This window comes from Xyrauchen texanus, chromosome 15 (genome assembly GCF_025860055.1).
Source record: "Xyrauchen texanus isolate HMW12.3.18 chromosome 15, RBS_HiC_50CHRs, whole genome shotgun sequence".
NCBI classification, from domain to species: Eukaryota; Metazoa; Chordata; class Actinopteri; order Cypriniformes; family Catostomidae; genus Xyrauchen; species Xyrauchen texanus.
In genome coordinates this window covers 9,148,733-9,169,147 of record NC_068290.1, presented here as the reverse complement: position 1 = coordinate 9,169,147, position 20,415 = coordinate 9,148,733, and the positions used below count along the sequence as shown (strand labels likewise).

The following is a 20,415-nucleotide window of genomic DNA, read 5'->3' as shown; positions in this document are numbered from 1 at the left end:
CAGGCATATTCTCTGAGCGAGCGCAGAGAAAATTCTTTCAAGAGCAGCGTGTATCTGAGAGCGCGCGCCCAGTTCCCGCGCGCGAGCAGAGGGATTCGCGCTCGGCGCATTATATTCCGCGCGCGAGCAGAGGGATTCGCGCTCGCGCATAACATTAATGTACTTTCGCGTTACAATAATGCGCTCTCGACATTTGACAGGGAAATAACGCCATAAGATATCTGATGTGTATTTGCAGCGTCACTCCTTTCTATACCCGTATGACCGGGGGAGTCGGGAGTGGCATGCAAATTCCACACGCCAATTCTCATTGGCCTTTTCTCAAGATCAGAGATGTCTGGGCTCTGCAGGAGCGACACCTAGTGTCAACTCATCGACACAACGTCGAGTGAGTGACAGACGGGGAACTGTATATATTTAGCCACCATTGTGAGAAACTCAATATCTTTGTAATAACACAACCACTACCATTTTGCAGACATTTTGGACTATACATACATTTGGGATGACCTACTGTGAAGTAGTCAAAACTGACTTCTAAACACAAGTCTGCACATTTCTACGCTGTTCTTTTTTGGTCTTGTTTAGTCAAGCATATCATTGACATGCTGAACATAAGAAATCAATTACAACAACCAAGCACCATGAGGAAGCGCTATAAATCAGATTTGAGCCATTGGGTAAGCTTTCACTCTGTCCTTGCTGGACAATAAACAGAGCTTGAAGGAGTATTCAGGATGTGCATGAGTCATGTTTCCATATTAGCTGGAATGCTGTTCTAACAAACAGCAGGTCCAATTTCCATCTTGTACTTTCCTTCAGATATTTCCTTACCTTCATATATTCTGCATGATTTTTCACTAAGGAATGTATTCCTTAATATTTTCCTTTCTACCTTAGCAGTGTTATGACAACCGAAGTGAAAGCATTTTCTAAATGATTTGTTAACTTAACAAAGTATGCATATTAAATGTGCATTCCTTCCTTTTTGTTTTCAATGCATTTCCTTGGAAAGGGTTAGTGTTTAGCTAGTTCTAGGCTCTTTTTCCTAGTTTCAAGCACTGCAACACCTACTTACCTGTAAGTACAAGCTGCTCTAGATAAATGTATATGCTAAATGCTTTAAATGTAAATATAAATGGGTACCATGCCTACCATATCATTTTGCTACAAAGAAAAGTCACATTGACTAAATAGTAATAGGATGATTAAGTTTAAAATGGCATTTACTGTTTTTTTTACCATGCAACAAATTAAAAAAAAAAATTGCCATGCAACAAATAACATTTTGGAATATTTTTTGAAAATGTTTATTTGTTACATGGTAATAAAACATTAACTACCATTTTAAATTAATATCTAGCATATTACCATGTGATCTGAGTCCCAAATTCTTCCTTAAGCAGTGGAGGCAGTTGTAGTTTAGTTTTAGTTAGTCTCTTTGGATTGTTCATTTTAATTTGGAAAAAGAGAAGGTAACACAATATTAGAAGTAAATACTTTTTATAGCACAGTGTACAAAACAATGACTCAAAAAGCCAAAAATACATTCTTTAAACTTTACAGTACTGGTGCATATTATAATAATATATGGATTCTGTGAAAAACAAAACTACATTTCAGCTCTAGTAACAATACTTTAAGTCTCACTTCAGTCAAAACCTTCTGTAAATGCAGTAGCTGAATCAAATCTACACCACATGATATGCTGTCAAATAAATGATGTAAACATTCTTGTGGATAAATGACCCTGTTAAGCTACAGACATTTTTGATAAATACACCAAAATATACCAGTTTACTCTACAAATAAACCAGTTAGAGCTGCAAAATTCATGTATGCATTCATGTATATCAAAGTATTGTCCCAGCACTGAGCAGGACAAGATAAGAGACAATTAGATTATTAAGGCATTTAAGTTTTGATGAAAATAAATTTGCTCTTGAAAACAGCATGTACAACATAGTCCCTTTCAGGTCCTTAAAGCACCAATCATATAATCTAGAACAAACTAAGTATGTTCCTTGCTACTTCCTGCTGATAAGACTGTGACTTCCTTCATCTTACACGGCAGCACCTTTGGAAGAATGTTAAGAGGAAATTAAAAAAAACATGCAATAAATCTGAGCAAATTCTGAGTCAATCTACTTGTGTTCTGCCTATTTTAACATTGTTTTTATTATTTCTTTCCTCCTGCATAAAAAGGATTTTTATATTACATAATTTACTTTTATTTATGAACTATTTAAAAAAATAGATATGTATATTTCTCAAATTATGTAAAACAGACTCACCAGTTGGTTGAGAGCCACAAGTGACCTTATAAGAGGTCCATATACTGATTGCAATGAGAAAAGTAGCCATAAAACCAAACACCTGTGAAGGTTTATGTAAAAACAGAGGCATTAGTAGCAGTAAAATAGAAACAGTACTCTGCACATATAACTGTAATTGTCTTTGATGCCAAAAAAGACCTTTATAAGATTTCAAGCACCTCCCAATTACTCTTGCACCATGTGATTCAGAATGACAGATATGCACTTCCTGTTTCCTCTTCCCTATACAAGAGGGCTGTGTGTTTATCCCTGGCCAGTCAGCATCATGTACTGCACATATTGCAAACACAAAAGGGCACTCACAGATCCAGCGACTAAAGCTGAGATCCCATGACTCTTCACAGCCGCAACTATAGAGGCAATAAAGACCAGGATCCCTCCCACAGCATAATGTAAAAACTCCTGTAAAAGAACAGAGTCATTTTAATGTAAATATCATTGAAATGTAACAGAAAGTAGCTAAACAACACTCTCAGTCATTGAGAAAAATAATACATTTTGTTTTAAAAAACAGAACTGTGCTGCCTTACCGTCAATGTCCAATTAATGCATGCAATTTTGCTTTGAAGTCTCATCACGTACATCAAGAAAAAGAAGAGGAAGACAATGAGGAACCACACGGTGACCACCTCAAAGTACCGAAATGCAGAGTAATCGGTCCATCGCTTTTCACAGTGCACACATAGGAAGGCAATCAGAAGGATTACCTGTTCAAACAAAATTTCATTAAACAAATGTATATACACCTTTTGTCCTTCAGTCAAATACTAATGTGATTACTCTGACAGAAATATAACAACAGAAATGACAAAATTATTTTCTCAGTATAACACAGAATAGAAAATCTTTATATAATAAAATTTCCCTTTTTTGTGTGTGTGTTTGAATATTATATAATTTGGAAATATATAAACACATTTTTATCAGTATTAAAAGTGAGCCCCTCTGATATGGTGTATATTACATTTAATGGAGTTAATTCTGTAGGGCCCTTCATTGAGGCCCCACATGCTGTAGAGTAGCAGTGCAAATCTCTCTCATCACTGTGTCCATTTTAGCAGCCAGTTGTTCCTGAGCATCCGGGGTGTGTGAGTGTTAACAACTTATCCCTGCTAGTTAGCCAACTTCCAACTTCACACACACACACTAAAACGAACCCTGAAATATAACCATTCTAAGTAGTGGATAAAGACATACTTGAGACTCTTAATTAACCTTTTTTCCTCTTTTGAGGCTGTTCCCAACACAAAAAAGTCATTTGTACCAATGCCATTGTGCAATGATGGTATAAGATGGTAATGCCTTGACGTTAATTGTGTATTTATTATTAGTAGTAGTAGTATTTAGATTTATTTAAATAATAGGGACATTTTCAGCATTTTCCCCAAATAAAAATACATTTGCTGTGCACTCAAGCAAATAAATTCATTTGAAAGGTCCGTTAATCAGCAAATGATGACACTCTTGCAAAATAATCATCTTCAACATCTACGTGTAAAAAACATCTGTCTGCTTGGATTATATTCATTAACTAATCTTACAGCATGCCATAAATGATGTGACGGATGTATAATTTTCTCTTACCACTTGCCCAATTTTCAGTAGTCCTTGAAATGAACGCGCATAACCGATGTTGCAAAATCCTCCATCCGATGGTGATGTAGTAGTTGTAGTAGTTACAACAGTGTGAGACATTGTGATATATTTCTAAATCTTACGTGAAAGCGCACTTTAATAATTCATAAAAAAATAAAAGCTACATAAAGCAGCTCAACTGGGGACAAATGTTTGAGTCAGTGTTTGAAACACCGCATCAGGGTGTGGCCATCGGGTAAAGTTAATAACTCTTACAGTAACCCTTTTCACACGGAACACAAAGTTGCCTTTGTCCACGAGGAGCGCATGGAGGCTCAAAAACCGCAATCCTCCTGAGGGGCATTTCAATCTCAAGACGTTTTTTGTCTTAGTGTAGATAGTCATAGATTAATCCTATGTTGTTTTAAATCGAATAAATACAAAGAGTGGTACCAGATAAACAAATGTAAATCTACCACAACAAACCTTATACAATTTTTAAGAAGCCTAAAATGTAACGCTTGTACTGACAACGACTACGATTGGTCTATTTTGATCATCGCTGAGAAAGGTAACAGATACACGTGACAACGCCGTCCAAGTGCCAGGTCAGCAGAGGTCTGAGTAGTACTTTTCACCGTATAATCTTGACACTGAGAAATTGTAATAGCAATTGATTTGAAAATACAAATGTGAAGGTTGAAAACAGAACAATTATTATTCAAACCAGTCGTGTCTGACCAATTATGAACAACTTAGGGGACACCAAGCTCCGCCCATTAAAAAGCCCTGTTTGATGCTACTTGCCATGCTACTCGATTGTTATTCTCTCTCTCTCTCTCTCTCTCTCTCTCTCTCTCTCTCTCTCTCTCTCTCTCTCTCTCTCTCGTGTGTGTGTGTGTGTGTGTGTGTGTGTGTGTGTGTGTGTGTGTGTGTGAGCATGTATTTATCACTTTGTGGGGACCAAATGTCCCCATAAGGATAGTAAAACCCGAAATTTTTGACCTTGTGGGGACATTTTGTCGGTCCCCATGAGGAAAACAGCTTATAAATCATACTAAATTATGTTTTTTGAAAATGTAAAAATGCAGAAAGTTTTCTGTGTGGGTTAGGTTTAGGGGATAGAATATAAAGTTTGTACAGTATAAAAACCATTATGTCTATGGAAAGTCCTCATAAAACATGGAAACACAACGTGTGTGTGTGTGTGTGTGTGTGTGTGTGTGTGTGTGTGTGTGTGTGTGTGTGTGTGTGTGTGTGTGAAATCACAATAAGAGGGACTAAAAGCACTTATCTAATTCATTTAAAATGTGTGGTTATAATTTTATTTGTGGTCAAGATTATTTTATACCCTTAAAAGTATATATATATATATATTACATGTTTAAAGAACGTTACACGCAATAGTTTACGTCACATGCTGGAAACAGCCAGACAGCTCTTAAACCAATTTATTTAAAGCTACACTATGGCCTTGTTCGGACTGCCATACTTTTTGATAGCCTGGACTGTCAAAAAACCACATAAAATCAGATTTTTCCAAATCTGTTTCAAATGCAATTGAAATCTGATTTATTCAGATGTGTCTCAGTCCGGATGCTCTGGCTGCTTAATTCGGATTTCAGATGGTCTTTTGCGTCACTCTTAACGTGACACAATGATGACGTCAAAAATTGGTGACTGCAGCATGGAACATCACAATATTTACTCCGCCATCGTTGAGTTTTTCTTGTGCGACAGAGGAGTTCTGCACCGCAACTGGACAGGGCTGTTTTTGGAGAGCGAGATGACGCACCTCCATTTTTCCCTCATCTGTTTTGAAAGCATTGTCATGTGGGTAAGCCTACATTGTTACCAAACTAACCCATGCAGATAGGTTGGTTATGTCTGAATGCGCAAATCTGATTTGATCACTTGCGATTAATAGTGCAGACAGTCTGCCTGAAAAGATCTGATTTGAGAAAAATCTGATTTGCCTGCAGTCTGAACATAACCTATGTAACTTTTGGCCCCCAAGTGGTTAAATATTTAAACTGCATGTGTCTTGCGGAAGGACATTGTTTTGGTTGTGCCTCTGCACAAATTAATGTGGTTCGAGGCACCGGTGTACACTGGATACAGGACATCTTATCAGAGCGAATGGACAAATAAATAATGAAAGACAGGAAAAAAAGGAATATCCGAAGACATGTCATCTGAGCAGATCTTATGTTGTTGTTTTGACTATTTGGAAACATTGATGTTTGAAATAAATGACGCTACAAAAGTTAGGCAACATTTTTTAACATTTCGACATAACGATTGCTAGTCTGATAAGGTCAAACATTGTAATGTTTTTATAACAGCAGGATATTCTGGCCAAACAGGAAATGGTAGTAACTAATTTATATATTGTTCTTGTTACCAACCAGCGGTCAATATAATTTCAAGACACTCATGTACATGGCAAGCTTAGGAATAAAGGATTTATTTATATAAATTATTGCTTTTATAAAGAAAAATACACACGCATGCTAGCAAGTGAACAATTCTGCCCCAATTACAGTATAATTATTGCATTTCACTACACACACACACACACACACACACACACAGCTGTGTGTGTGTGTGATTACACAAGTATTCATAAAACATCAATAAAATATTTTACCTGTTGAGTAAGAAAAAAGCCATCACTGGGTTGCTTTTACATCTTCTCAGTTGTCACCACCTCTGAAAAGCTGTTGTTGAATCACGTTTTATTATGGAATGTGTCACTTTCCCTTTTTTGCTTGCGTCAACACGCACGGGCGAATGACGTATGTATGCAAATTCCTGCGAAATCCGTCCCGACAGCTCTAAAATATAAATAGTTATTATAGGTTTATCAAAGTGTATTTGGGTAAAGACATGGTTTGGAAGATGGATTTTTGTTGCACTCTCTCATTAATTACATGTTGTTATTTTTTTGACCAAAAAAATAGTTACATAGTGTCGCTTATCTTATTTCAACATGAATGTGTGAACATTTTCCACCACAAACAAAGATGCTATCGAAAATGAAGACTAACATTCTCCTACTCTCGGCCAATGGCTGGGGCCCTTGCCAAATCACACAGGATATGTAGTACATCATATGTAACATGATGTTGAAATTGTGTTTATTGATGGTAGAAAGTGGTTATAGAAAGTTTAGGAAGAGAATTAAACCATTTAAGATCACAAATTAATGTATTATGGTTCCTTACGTTGAAACTTTCAAACTCTGAAAACAATCCTCAAATGAATACACATATATATGCATGTAAAGGCCAACAAAGCTGACCCCAAAAATGAAAATCTCTCAACATTTACACACTCTCATGCCATCCCAGATGTGTTTGACTTTCTTTCTTCTGTTGAACACAAACAAAGATTTTTATAAGAATATCTCATCATAATGCAAGTGAATGGTGATCAGACCTTTGTAGCTCTAAAAATCATATAAAGGAAACATAAAAGTAATCCATATGACTCCAGTGGTTAAATCTATGTCTTCAGAAGCAATATGATAAGTGTGGGTGATAAATAGATCAATATTTTAGCCCTTTTTACTATAAATCTCTACTTTTACTTTCAGAAGGGAGTGTTGGTGGTTTTGATCATATCATCAGATCGGGTGTTGGGGGATCGGGTGTAGCTCTGCCCCTGTTCGCTGATGCTGCTGGTAGTAATAAACATGTATCAACTATTAATAAATTATTAATATTAATAATACACAATACTCAAAGTTCCATGTTCAATTTTTCTAGTAGTGACAATTAATTTAATGTAATGGAATAACATTGACAATAATCATTTACATTTCATTGTGGACTCAGCTACGATGATTGAGTACACTTGACGTTGTTTATCTTCGCCACCTAGTAAGGAACATTATCATTTAAGAACATAATAATGTTTGACATATATAATCTGATTTATTTCTCTATTATACTGTATGTTTTTCAGTATAATGTCTGCAATGTATTACTTCCTCAGTTTAATGTTAAACAAAGTCAACTGGACAATTAAATAAACTTTGCATCTTTATACTCACCAACAGGGTAACATTTGACATTGGCGTAGATTGGTGTGTCATTGTCTTGATCAGTGGAGGTTTTACCTGTCTGTACATTTTCCATGTGACTGGAAAATGAAACAATAGTTTTTTCTAATAATGTTTTTCAATATGTGAAAATGTTTTGTACTACAGATGCAATTTTTCAGTTGACAATGTAAAGGAATAACATTCAGTCTTACTGTTGCACGGCTCTCTGCGAACATCGTCCTTTTCGGGGGAGGGGACAAATTACACATACAGCAGATCACAATGATAGCTTAGAAAATCCTAAATATGCTTATCAAAGCTCAAAAATATTGGTACACTGTAAATACTAATAAATATATATATATATATTTTTTTTTTTTGACTCAACTTAAATTTATATTTTACTATTCTTACTACTTTAATAAAGTTGCACAAGGGTGTAGATTTGGCTTGAACATTGTCATTAATAAAAACAACAAAGTGTTAAGTTTAGGGTTAGTACTAAAAGTACTTTAAATGTCTCATTTTGGAATCACAACTCAAATATTTACACATTACTTAAACACTGACTTTTAAACAACTAACTCAAAATTATCACGTACAAAATTGTGGCTGTGTGGAATACCCATAAATCCTTTCGCTTAAATAAATTATGTATGTTTGGTCGAGACAATGGAACGTATGGAGAAACATAATAAATGTTATAAAAAAATGTAGATAGTTTTATTTCTTATGACTTTTGTTGTTGTCTTGTTGTAGCTGGTTGATAGTTTTTATTTGTGTGAAGTCACCATTAGGGTGATTGGTGTTACTTCTGGTGGATTTGGAGCCTGGTAAATTTAAATCGTCCTTTACTGCAGGAGAATCCAAAGTGCCATATGGCTGACCTACAGCTCAGTCATAATTTCCCAATTACTGTATGTGCTATAACTCGATTTAAATAATGAAATAAAAACAACAACACTGTAATCACAGATATGTTAAGTTTACTTGTAACTAGCAAACTGTGCTTTAATAATTAAGTTCACTTTATTTGAGCCAAATAAGTCGGCAAATCAATTGCCATAAAAAACTAAGTAAGGTCAACTAATTCGATTTTACAGTGTACTTACATCTTGTTATCATAACAACAGCAAACATCCCAGAGCACTAAACCATGACAGAAGACCAGAATCCTTTGGAGGAAATGTTCTCTCAGCCCGGCCAAGGAAGTTCACAGCCTGGCAAGTGTACACATCCTGGTCAGAGAAGGGGACTGATCTAATGACTATGAAGTTGCTGTGGTCATTTATATTTTTTGGAAATCTCTCAAGGAGCCAGATGCAGAGGTCCATTTAACATCTGGCAAAGGTTTCCCTTGAGCAATACATGTCATCCCACCCTGATCTGTGGCCTCTGAGTCCAGGGCCAAGCTGATGATCTGTGCTGGAGCTATACAGTGACACACACACACACACACACACACACACACACACACACACACACACACACACACACACACACACACACACAAAACAAAGACAGCATTAGTCATTTCATCTACTTACACTGACCCCCAAAAGTATTTGGACACTTAAGCCACACATATTAATACTGTATATGAATGTCATTGCATCAGATATAATACAAAACCAAGTCACAATATATCACAAACACATTTTTCAGTAAAAGAATTTTGAAAGCTTTTAAATGATAAAACAATACACATTATGCTATTTAAAATTAAGACGTCTGGATGCCTTCTGGTTGTCAACCTTAGAGGAACATGTTCATAGGTATGTACAGTAATCACTGTGGGACAAGTTAGTTCAAAGTAAATGCTCATGTGGGCAAAGAAGGAGAGCTAGTTCTGAGAAAAGATCTGGCATTCTTTGATTGCACATGCAACTTGGTTTGATATTTCTGTGATACATTTTTCGCTATGAAGTTCATAGCAGGGTTCCCACTGTCATGGAACCGCTGGAAATGCACACAATTTTAATCATGTAAAAAGTAAAAATAATGGAAATGTCTATCAGTAAAGTTAAAAAAATATATACATATTCACAACTATAAAATGTTTTATTTAAATGCACTTTGTGAATGCAATCCATAGACAATCGTTTTTAAAAAATCCATATTTACTCAACACAAACCACTGGAAAAGCCCAAGTTCCCCAATACTTGTAGTTTTAATTTCAAGACAGCTGACAGTACAGATTTTTCTTATTTATTCACATGCAGAATAAATCTCAGTCCCTCTCTCACCAGTGATATGAAGCAATGTGCCGATCGTGTTCCGGAAATGATCTTATTTCAACTCCACCCTGCAGAAGTACTTTTTGGTATTATTAAATTACAAGTTAGTGATACCCAAGGAAACGTCTCCTTTTCTGGGGTTACCATGAAGAAAGAATCGCTTTGGTGGTCTGGCATCAGAGCAGTTGTTTTGCCAATTTGTGTTGTTCCAAAAAGTGCACTTAAAAAAGGTGGGTTTTTATAGCTATCCTGCATCCAACAGACATTGATGTTGCTAGTGTAATTATTTTGTTTTGGATGTGTGAAGACACAGGGGAGAACCACCCTTTGACCCATGGAGCCGTGGAGTGGTGGTGGTGTAGTGGTCTAAACCACAGTACTGGTAAACTAGTTATCAGAAGGTTGCTGGTTTGAGCCCCACAGCCACCACCATTGTGTCCTTGAGCAAGGCACTTAACTCCAGGTTGCTCTGGGGGGATTGTCCCTGTAATAAGGGCTCTGTATGTCGCTTTGGATAAAAGCGTCTGCCAAATGTATAAATGTAAATGTAATGTAAATGGAGCCGTTGACCTGAGCCTGCATAGTCATCGACCAGTGTGATGAACATGTTGAACCTGCAGATGAGAAGAAAGCGTTGTCCAATACTTCAAAATATCCTGCACTTGTTCTCATTGGTTACATTTCTTGTTTAACTTTACTTTGATTTTCGTTCTCTTAAAATCAGTTTCATTCTTGCTTTTTAAATTTGAAAAATTTTACCTTTGAAATGACAAATTAAAGAAAGTAAACCAAGCAAAAACTCATGCATCTTCAGAGAGAACATTCCAACAGTCTCACAGACAGGCACTCCAAAATGAAGGTATGTTGACTTAAAAAGAGGGTAAGTTATGACTAGGAACCATGTCCTTGTGTTGTCACCAAAATAGCTATTAGTGAACTGGTAAGTAAGGTAGTTTCCGTTGAATGATAATTTGTTAAAAAAAAAATAATACTTTTCCATATTTACTGTAAAGTGGCTGGAAACGATTCCTCCATCACCAGCATTTTTTCATGTAGCATACTACTGTTAATGATAAACAGGACCTTCTGTATAATGAGAAATCTTTTAAAATTTATCTTATTTTAAGTGTCAGATTAAAAAAATATTTTGAAAGTATTTTTGAATAATTAGCATCACATCATCTCTTCATCGGGATTCTTGTTACTTTTATACAAAAGTGCAAAAGATACAGTTATAAAATAAAATAATATAATACAATATAAAATAAAATAATAATATTTAAATTGTTACCTATTTTTGTTTTCTATTCTTATAGTTTAGAACTGTAAGAGACTTTTCATGGTTGCCCAAAAAGGTCCTTAATTAGATCACATCCGAAGTTTTTTAAATGTTTCTCAAATATGCCGATTGCCCTTAAATGCATACTTCAAGTATTTATTGACCCAGGACTTCATTTCACCTCCAGTACCTCAACCATTTTTTGGAGCTGTGCCCGCCTACACCTCTTTAGTATTCCTAATATCTCTCTTATTAAAAGTGTAACACACAAAAATAGGAGAAAAAAAAAATAAAAATAAGTAAGTGTTGTTTTATTTATTTTATCTTTTTCACTTCCATAAATTATATTTTTATGATTATTTTATATAAGTTTCCTATCACAGGATAACTAATTCTTACTAATAAATAAATGCTATATTCCATATTCGTGTACACACATACATATTGGCCTAACAGAAAAACATAATAACATACATGTTATTTCTTACTCAAGGTGGCACTGTTGTTTCAGTGATTGACTTGATTTATATTTGACATGGCTATTTACAGTTTTTTGCTTTGGCTCAATTCTCAAATAAAAAAATAAAATAATAATAATAATAATAATAATTATTATTATTATTATATATATATATATATATATATATATATATATATATATATAAATATATACATACACACACACACATACATACATACATACATACATACATACATACATAAAAAAAAAAAAACATTTTTCAAAACAATAATTAAAATCCCTGAACAATTAGTTTCTTATTCACTTAAGGAAATTTCATGTGTTTTGGCACATGTGCAGAAAAGTACAATTGTCTTGAGTCTCAGTGAAATTGACATGCAAAATGATCCACTCATTTACCAGAATCTGTCAGATATTACCGTACATGTATATTCCATACGTATCTATGACACGGAATGTTTGTGATGTTGGCCAGACCAACAAGAGTGACAGAATATCCACCAAGAAGATTAGTAGTGCTGTGAGGTATTTCTTGTTTTTTACAGAACTACCGTAGGTGTGAAATTATGTCAGTGTTAAACTACTTTCTCCTATACCATCTAAACATGTAGAGACAAATATGATTAAGCCATTCATAGCTACTTTCTTCAGTGTTTATCAAAAACACTGTGGCTCTCTGGTGCTTTCAAAATATTGCTCTGTTTAGTTCCAGCCTCAGGGGCAGAGGTGGATGGAAGGCCAAAACTTGTTTTCAAACTAAAACATTTTAGTGTGGACATGGCCAAAGTCCAACACTCGAAACGTTGCATCAACGTGCAACTTAGTCAAAGTTGAATAAGCTTGTAAATGTAGTTATGTAATTCAAGCGTGAAAATGTGTAGTCTTTGAAATCATGCGTTCTAGTAAAAGTGTGTCGCTGTCATAAGATAGTATTGGGTGGGGAACAGAGTGAAAAATAAAAGCATGTCAAGTAAATAAAATGTCATTTTTTACTGTGACAAGTTAAAAAAACATTTAATACAAATGTCTACAGGTCTACATTGTTGTTCTATTGACATTCTTTAATAATAATTAAAATCACAGTAATGTTCCTGCCTAGCCTAAAAATGTTAGCTCTACAAGAGGTAGCATGTTTTACATCTAATCTAACATAGGGGCATAACTATGTATAGATACAAGAAAGATAAATATTGAGAATGTCTTACTTGGAATTTAATGTAATCTTTTTTGGGGACTGCTGAAAATACCAGTTCTCTTTGACAGAGAAATGGGATATTTGCACAGAGGAGCAACCACCATACATGTCTAAATCAAACAAACTCAATTCAATCAATAATCAATTTAATTATTTTAATTTAATAAAACTAATTCAATAATAACAAACACAGCTATGGCATTAATTAACAGTTCATATATAATCAACAAGTTGTTATACTAAGAACAAAAGCCTATTTTATCACATTGTTTGGTTCCTTTGACTAAGACAAGAAAATAACTTCAATTACCTTTCCTGAATTAAAAACCAGTGCTTGCAAGGCAGCAAAAGAATAATGTTTAGTAAAGTAAGTTTTAATAAAATTATACACCAATAATGCATCTTTTCAAACTATAGAGAGAGTTTGATTGGTTGACTGATTGATTGATTGATTGATACTCCCTAACTACATCTCACTCTTCATTAATAAATCACATAACCTGGCTGCTTAAAAGAGGCCAATCATTCATCAACATGCAAACATCACAATAACAGTTGCAGTTACATTTTGAATGCCATTCTCAAGTATTTGAAGTATATAACATCCATATATACATAGCATTCCTAAGGCTTAAATTATTTACTAACGTTTGATTAGAGGTTGTAATTTAAACAGATAGAGCCAAATTGCAGTAAAGTGAAATGTGAAGGATTTCACCTTGCAGGCACTGTAATAAGATGTCAGTGTTAAGGTGTCAGATCTGAGAGATGAATAAGATATTTTGTTTGGTTAAAACAGATCGGTTTCTTTTTAGAACAGCAGCGTGCGACCTTCCAACTGAAGTCCTTAGTAGCAACCAGGTTCACTGAGGCACACATGCCTTTCTCAGGATTCTCAGGCTGCCCATTTTCCCAAAAGCTCTCGACCACATTTAATTTGTTATTGTCATTACTGCTGCTCCAGTACCACTCTGTAGTGAACAGGTCACGGCGCAGACTGATCCACCCGTCCCCTTGATCTTTGGCTGTCGAGAGCATGGTCATGTTCGTGACAAACTTAGTCTTGTTCTCAGTAGAGATGACCCTGGCAAACTGATCAAATTTATTAAAGCAATACTGATGGGACTTTGACCAGCTCATTTCATCGGTACCAACTATATACATCTCAGGAGTCACCATACAGCCATTGGGATCTAATGACACACAAAAAAATTGAAAGACTGGAACATTAAAATGTACATATTTATATAAATACAGTTAATATGCATGCTTATGGTTCATCATCAAATTTAATCCTCATGTTCTGTTTGGGGTCTGGGATACACAAAAAGCCTTTTTTCTATCTCAAAAACCATGCGTAACGTTGTAATATCAGGCTGATACTTCAAGCCCTTTCCTAATTTATGAAAACTTTTTATTAAATGTAAATTGCAAATGTTTTTTTTATACATTATTTAGGTCTAAGTAACTTCAGGTGTAGAAACGGAATAAAATCAGTGCTGTCAGTCGATAACTTTTTTAAAATTCAGATTAATCGCATAATTTTTCTTAGTTAAACGTAGATTTAGAAATTGCTGACATTTAACTCTAAAAATGCCTCTTTTTCTGTCTAAATGCATTTATTTCCGTCTTAGAAAATAAAACAAAGCAATATGTAAAATATAATGCTTTATTAACATTTTCCAAGCAATGCCTTCTACAGTATAAGAATGCACTTAAATAGCACCAATTCAAGTTTCATTAAACGTTTCCCAAAATCTAAGTGGGAGTTTGACTAATTGAAAGAAGTAGTCTCCCTGTAGGTTGCATATTCATTGCAATGGGCATTAAATCTCTTAAAATCTCATCCTCCACAATATGAATCTGCTGGTAGACTGTGGCTATCTGCTTAGTTACAGCAATCGTGAAGCCTCGTTCATGATTCGCTTCAGGGAGTCAGTGCCAGCGTCAAGGGCCGCTTCGTACTCCACATGTAATGCGCTTGAAGACAAAATGTCTCATTCTGTGTTTTGGTGATAGTTAAGAGTTAACGCGCTTCTGTGGTAATTATAATACACCTTTAATAGGCTGAAAAATACATAAGTTCTATAACAAGTTCCATCTAGGCTTGTTGTGTACAACAAATAGCATTAAGATGTCCTTTTCCCATCACTTTATCACTGACACTGAATCGTCTCTGGCGTGTGTTTGTGGTGTCTGTCAGTGTAATGAGTCCAGGCGGACAGATCACAAAGGTTCCATCCTTCTAACCAGTGTTTATGCTGGTTTATACTGTATTAACGGTAAATGTGTTAATCGTGATTAAGAAAAATTTACTTTTTTAATTAATTGCATGCCTTAGCGCATTCATTTTGACAGCTCTAGGATATATACAATGAATTTTCAAACACACACTGTAGAAGTACAGTCTTTCTAGCTGTTTACTTTGATTTGCCTTTTTGTATTTTTCAGGGGAAAATTGACTTCAAACAGAAACAGTGATACTAAACTGGACAAAAATCACCTTTCTAAATGATTGCATGCCAACTTTGTGGTAAAACAAAAGGATAAAGCTTCAATAACATCTGTCTACACAAATAAGTGGAACATGGGAGCTCAAACATAAAATGGTAATGTAAATTTCAACAGAACATGAGGGTTAACACACAAACACATACACACACACAATTTACCTGGATCTGCATTTATGGTTATAGCTGAACTTCCATAGACAGGCATGTTTCCATCTGAATTCCAACGATCTATCATATACACTGCAATCTTTGAGGTAATATGCCAGATAGTGCTTGATTCTGTTAAATGCAATACAGTCCAAGAGAACTGTGACTCTGAGCCACCCATATCTTTCCAGTCTGAACTCAAAGGTTGTTGGTTTTTTCGCACACCATCTTGTTCGGATTTGTTTGCAATCACCAAGGCCCCACTGCCTGAAGGATGATGATGTACAAGGAAGCAGGCAGCGAACTTGCTTTTTGGAATGAGGTCCAGAATGAGTCCAGGGCTAATTAACTGGAGGGAAACAGGCTTATCTATATTATACATAAAACCCATACTGATAATTGGGAATGATGGCAGGATGTCTGATGAAACTGGCCCTTGAATCTCAACACTAAACATAGAACCATTATTGATATTGACGGTCTGACTTGTTGTTAGTAGCAGCTGTAGGATATTAGAGGTGAAGGGCAGATAGAAAGTCTCTTTACCATCTTGGTTCCCTGTTATATTTGAGTGGTGAAGCTGATGCAACACCATGTTGCATGAGCAGGGATTTTGGGTGATAACGCATGGATGGGTCAGCAGCACAGCCACTTTGGACGTCGCTTTGATTTCTTTCACCTCACCATTACTCCGAAGCTGGAAAATATCGTAAGGCTCAAGGGTTGTTGTATTTTCAATTTCCTCACCGCTTTCTTTTACCCTTTTGAAGGTGACATTGTTGTCTTTGTTCTCTGCATTGATAACGAGCAACCTAAAAGAGTTGTACCTCACCTCTGTATTTGTCACATCACTAAAGGATGCGACTAGCTTAGTATAATTGAGAGTGGGGACCTGATAAGCTGTTCCAAGATTTTGGTCAGGCTGGACAACATGAGACTGGAATCTCCCCCACCACCCAGAGACAGAAAGCACTGTGATATTTTTATCGCTGGTGATTCTGACAGACATATTGGAAGATGTTAACCGGTATTCCTCAAAGTCCTTAGTAAAATTTAAAATCCAAGTTTTCCCACTTTCGTTGATGACTTTCTTCCTCATTTCACCCATATAGACGGTGACCTCAGTGTACTCATGCAGGCTAGTGATCTTGAGTTGATTGAAGGATTTTTTATAATAATAGGCAACATTCTCTGGGAATGCTGTGATGAAACTCGTCCCACGACTGTCTATTGAAAGCCCTGTTAACATTTAATAACCAGTTACTCATGTGTTAAAGAGTTGCTTTTGCTGCTTCTATGTTTCTAGATTTACTGTACATATTTGAATTGCTTGTGCATTTTAGGCAAAGGTATGGTAATAATATTAAATTAATGCAGAACATATAGTACAAAAATCTTCGTTTGTGTTCAGCAGAAAAAGTAAGTCATACACATCTGGGATGGCAAGAGGGTGATTAAATGATGAGAGAATTTTCATTTTTGGGTGAACTTTCCCTTTAAGCCACATTTTAAAATGTATGACTGCCAATGTGTTAAATAACAAAATATCAAGCCAAGTTGCATTTTATGTTAAAGAAAGATAGCATTTTCAAAATCATCAAAAATCAACAAGTTGTAAAAATCATCAAAAATACAGTAATTATGTTTTTGTAAAGTGGCAAGAAAAGTATTGGGATTAGCTGCTTTTCTGCATTAATTGGTCATAAAATGTGATCTCATCTTCACCAGTCACAAGTATAGACAAACATGATGTGCTTAAGCTGACAACACACAAACAATTATAATCTTTCATGTCTTTATTGAATACATCCCATGAAGCATTCACACTATTGTGGAAAAAGTAAGTGAACCCTTGGATGTAATAACTGGTTGATCCTCCTTTGGTAGCAATAACCTTAATCAAGTGTTTCCGGTAACTGCCGATAAGCCCTGCACAACGTTCAGAAGGAATTTTGGACCATTCTTCCTTACAGATCTGCTTCATCTCAGCCATTTTCTTAGGATATATGGTGTGAACAGCTCTCTTGAGGTCATTCCACAGAATCTCTGTTGGGTTTGGGCTCTGACTGGGTCACTCCAAAAGCTGGATTTTCTTTTTTTAAGCAATTCTGTTGTGGATTTACTTCAATGTTTAGGGTAATTTCCCTGCTGATTGCAGGTCTTCTGAGATCTCCTTTTTGCAATGCATGGTCCAGGACAGCAGATGAATCTTGTAAATAGCAAACTGAAACTGTTTGAATGCTTTTTATAAGTCAAAGTAGCGCTAACCCACACCTCCAATCTTGGTTCATTAATTGGATGCCAGGTTTGCCAACACCTGACTCTAATTAGCTTTTGTTGACATAATTAGCCTAGGTGTTCACATACTTTTTCAACCTACAGTGTAAATGTTTGAATGATGTATTAATACAGTAATTTGTATGTTATTATTTAAAACAGATTGTGTTTGCTCATTATAGTAACTTAGATTAAGATCAAACCAGATTTTAAAGACAAATTTATACATAAATGCAGGTAATTCCAAAGGGGTCTCATACTTTTTCTTGCCGGTGTATATAAAAAGCAATAGATATAGGCTTACTGTTAAAAATAGAAAACATTTATCTGGACACTTTTTGGAGCTCAAATCTTAATGGAACATCTCCTTATTGGTCAAAATTGGTTACAATGCAAGGTCACCAGTGTAAACTTTAGGGGAACTCACATCTTCCACTACAAATGGCCTTGAGACCAGTTGCTAAAATGTGATTGCAAGAGAAGTTAGTTCTGGTCTAGAATAATTTTTTGTAGATGCCACTTGATATTTTGTTATCTAATGCAATTAAATCCATACATTTTAAGAATGGTTTAAGTGTCCAAATACATTTGGGGGTCACTGTATTATGTACTATGCACATTACTTGCCTGGGCTAAACATGCAAATGGTCATCAGAACAGCCAATATGACAGCCATTCTGTTTATGCAGTTCTTCCTGCAACTCCTGAAGCTGGTTTCAGATGTCTGTGTACTAGGCTGCAAAAAGAGTAAAAGCCATATTATCAAGTGGATGCAAAAAAAATTAACTCTGGTAATGTGGTGTAAACGTTTTCACTAAGGAGGCTCTTATTACAGTTAGTCAAACCAGTGCTGAAACAAAACTACTATGTTAAATACCTGATTTCAGTGTATTTTCTTACAAGTCATCTTACTGGAAGTCTTTCTACTATAAATATTACATTTCAGATATAAACTAAGATTTTAGTTACAGCACAAATACATTTGTATTTGACTTCAGCACTATACTGTATGTAAATATATATTCAGACATGTAACTTGGTTGCAGTGGTTGTTCCATTTGAAATGGTTAAATGAGTGACAGTGAGTGTAATTCAGAAAATTCTGAATTACATTTATTTGACCCTATGAGACCACATTCACAATCTACTGATAACAATGTTATTACATTAGATTGAGACATAGTGCATTAGAAGAGGAAACTTTAAACAGCATGTAAAGAAGACAGATTACTTCTCAGATTTCTATTACTAAAGGACGATTATCTACTCACACTTCATTGGGAGGAGAATACGTACATTTAATAATACAAATAATTTAGTTTGTTGGAGATGTAAGGCATTGTTGTTTAAACTAATTATATAAAATCACATATGAGCATGGATAGTTTACTCTTTACTCTATAAAATGTGTTGAACTGCTGACTTACAAAAGACATTTTAAATGCTATGAACAAAAATAATTTTTCAGATTACATCTAGGTGGCTATTTAAAAGACTTTGTTCATCCCTTAAAGAAAATAATTAATTTATTTTAATCAGCACTAGCTATATAACCTTTTCCACATCTGCCTGATTTTCTACATAAAAGCTTTCATATTCTATACATTTTACACCTGTCTATAATTACATTTGTAAATGTAATTGTATTGTCTTGCAATAAAGAAAATAATTTTTGAAGACTTAATATTGATCAACAAATCGTTTTCAATTTTGGAGAAACAAAAAAAATTAATAATTACATATAGCTGACATTCTGAACTGTATCTGACTGGGGAGGGGGGATGCATATTGAATGTCACAGCTTACTAAAGTCACACAAAATTCACCCCAAAAGAAAACATGCTTAAAAATCTAGCTTTTATAAAAAAAAAGTGGCTTCCTAAAAACCCTTTCGAGGAGGAAAAACAAAATACTTCATCAGGGCCAATGCTTGGGTCTCTGAGGGATAAAGGTGCTACATCCACACAGACCAACTTTTGCATTGAGCGGATTCTGAAATATCTGTACACATTTCCTAAACTATTCAATTAAACATATCTGGGAAAGTAAAGATGAAATTATTTTAACCCTACTCTTTTTTTTTTTTTTTTACAAAAAAAATAAAAATAAATCCTACCTTAGATCTGGACCAGAGTTCTTCCTCTATCTGAACAGAACAAGCCGAACATTCTCTGTAGATCAGTGAAGATTTGACATTCAAATTTCATCTTTTCTACTCCATGAGGATTTGCATAAGATGCTGGAGGGAGTTGAGTCTTAAAAACACCAAGCTTCATATTACAAGTGTGGAAATGTAGTAACACTATCAGAATCCATATATATACTT

General features: G+C 35.1%; 2 protein-coding genes and 1 pseudogene across 2 annotated transcripts; all 3 read right to left on the bottom strand.

The window, feature by feature from the left end:
* Positions 1-1,505: 1,505 nt before the first annotated feature.
* Positions 1,506-4,232, bottom strand: LOC127656215 (CKLF-like MARVEL transmembrane domain-containing protein 7). Its single transcript, XM_052144419.1, has 5 exons — positions 3,921-4,232; positions 2,867-3,043; positions 2,640-2,738; positions 2,295-2,376; positions 1,506-2,077 (listed from the first exon to the last, which is right to left on the bottom strand). Exons 1-5 carry the CDS (start codon positions 4,029-4,031, stop codon positions 2,064-2,066), a joined length of 483 nt encoding a protein of 160 aa, XP_052000379.1. The 5' UTR covers positions 4,032-4,232; the 3' UTR covers positions 1,506-2,063.
* Positions 4,233-9,080: 4,848 nt separating this feature from the next.
* On the bottom strand, positions 9,081-10,557 carry LOC127656139 (sialic acid-binding Ig-like lectin 15; annotated as a pseudogene).
* Positions 10,558-12,928: 2,371 nt separating this feature from the next.
* On the bottom strand, positions 12,929-20,315 carry LOC127656403 (uncharacterized). Its single transcript, XM_052144723.1, has 4 exons — positions 20,206-20,315; positions 18,717-18,825; positions 15,825-17,051; positions 12,929-14,345 (listed from the first exon to the last, which is right to left on the bottom strand). The coding sequence occupies exons 2-4, from the start codon at positions 18,763-18,765 to the stop codon at positions 13,900-13,902; spliced, it is 1,722 nt and encodes a 573-aa protein (XP_052000683.1). The 5' UTR covers positions 18,766-18,825; positions 20,206-20,315; the 3' UTR covers positions 12,929-13,899.
* Positions 20,316-20,415: the final 100 nt, after the last annotated feature.

What these genes read in the sequence shown, in the direction of transcription:
- LOC127656215 (XM_052144419.1), bottom strand. Translation starts at nt 4,031, where the DNA reads ATGTCTCACACTGTTGTAACTACTACAACTACTACATCACCATCGGAT. An exon ending in TACTGAAAATTGGGCAAGTG is followed by an intron (nt 3,044 to 3,920) that starts GTAAGAGAAAAT and finishes TTGTTTGAACAG; the next exon opens with GTAATCCTTCTGATTGCCTT. An exon ending in CAGCTTTAGTCGCTGGATCT is followed by an intron (nt 2,377 to 2,639) that starts GTGAGTGCCCTT and finishes AAACCTTCACAG; the next exon opens with GTGTTTGGTTTTATGGCTAC.
- LOC127656403 (XM_052144723.1), bottom strand. Translation starts at nt 18,765, where the DNA reads ATGGCTGTCATATTGGCTGTTCTGATGACCATTTGCATGTTTAGCCCA. An exon ending in CATTTGCATGTTTAGCCCAG is followed by an intron (nt 17,052 to 18,716) that starts GCAAGTAATGTG and finishes AAATGTTAACAG; the next exon opens with GGCTTTCAATAGACAGTCGT. An exon ending in AACCATAAATGCAGATCCAG is followed by an intron (nt 14,346 to 15,824) that starts GTAAATTGTGTG and finishes GTGTGTCATTAG; the next exon opens with ATCCCAATGGCTGTATGGTG.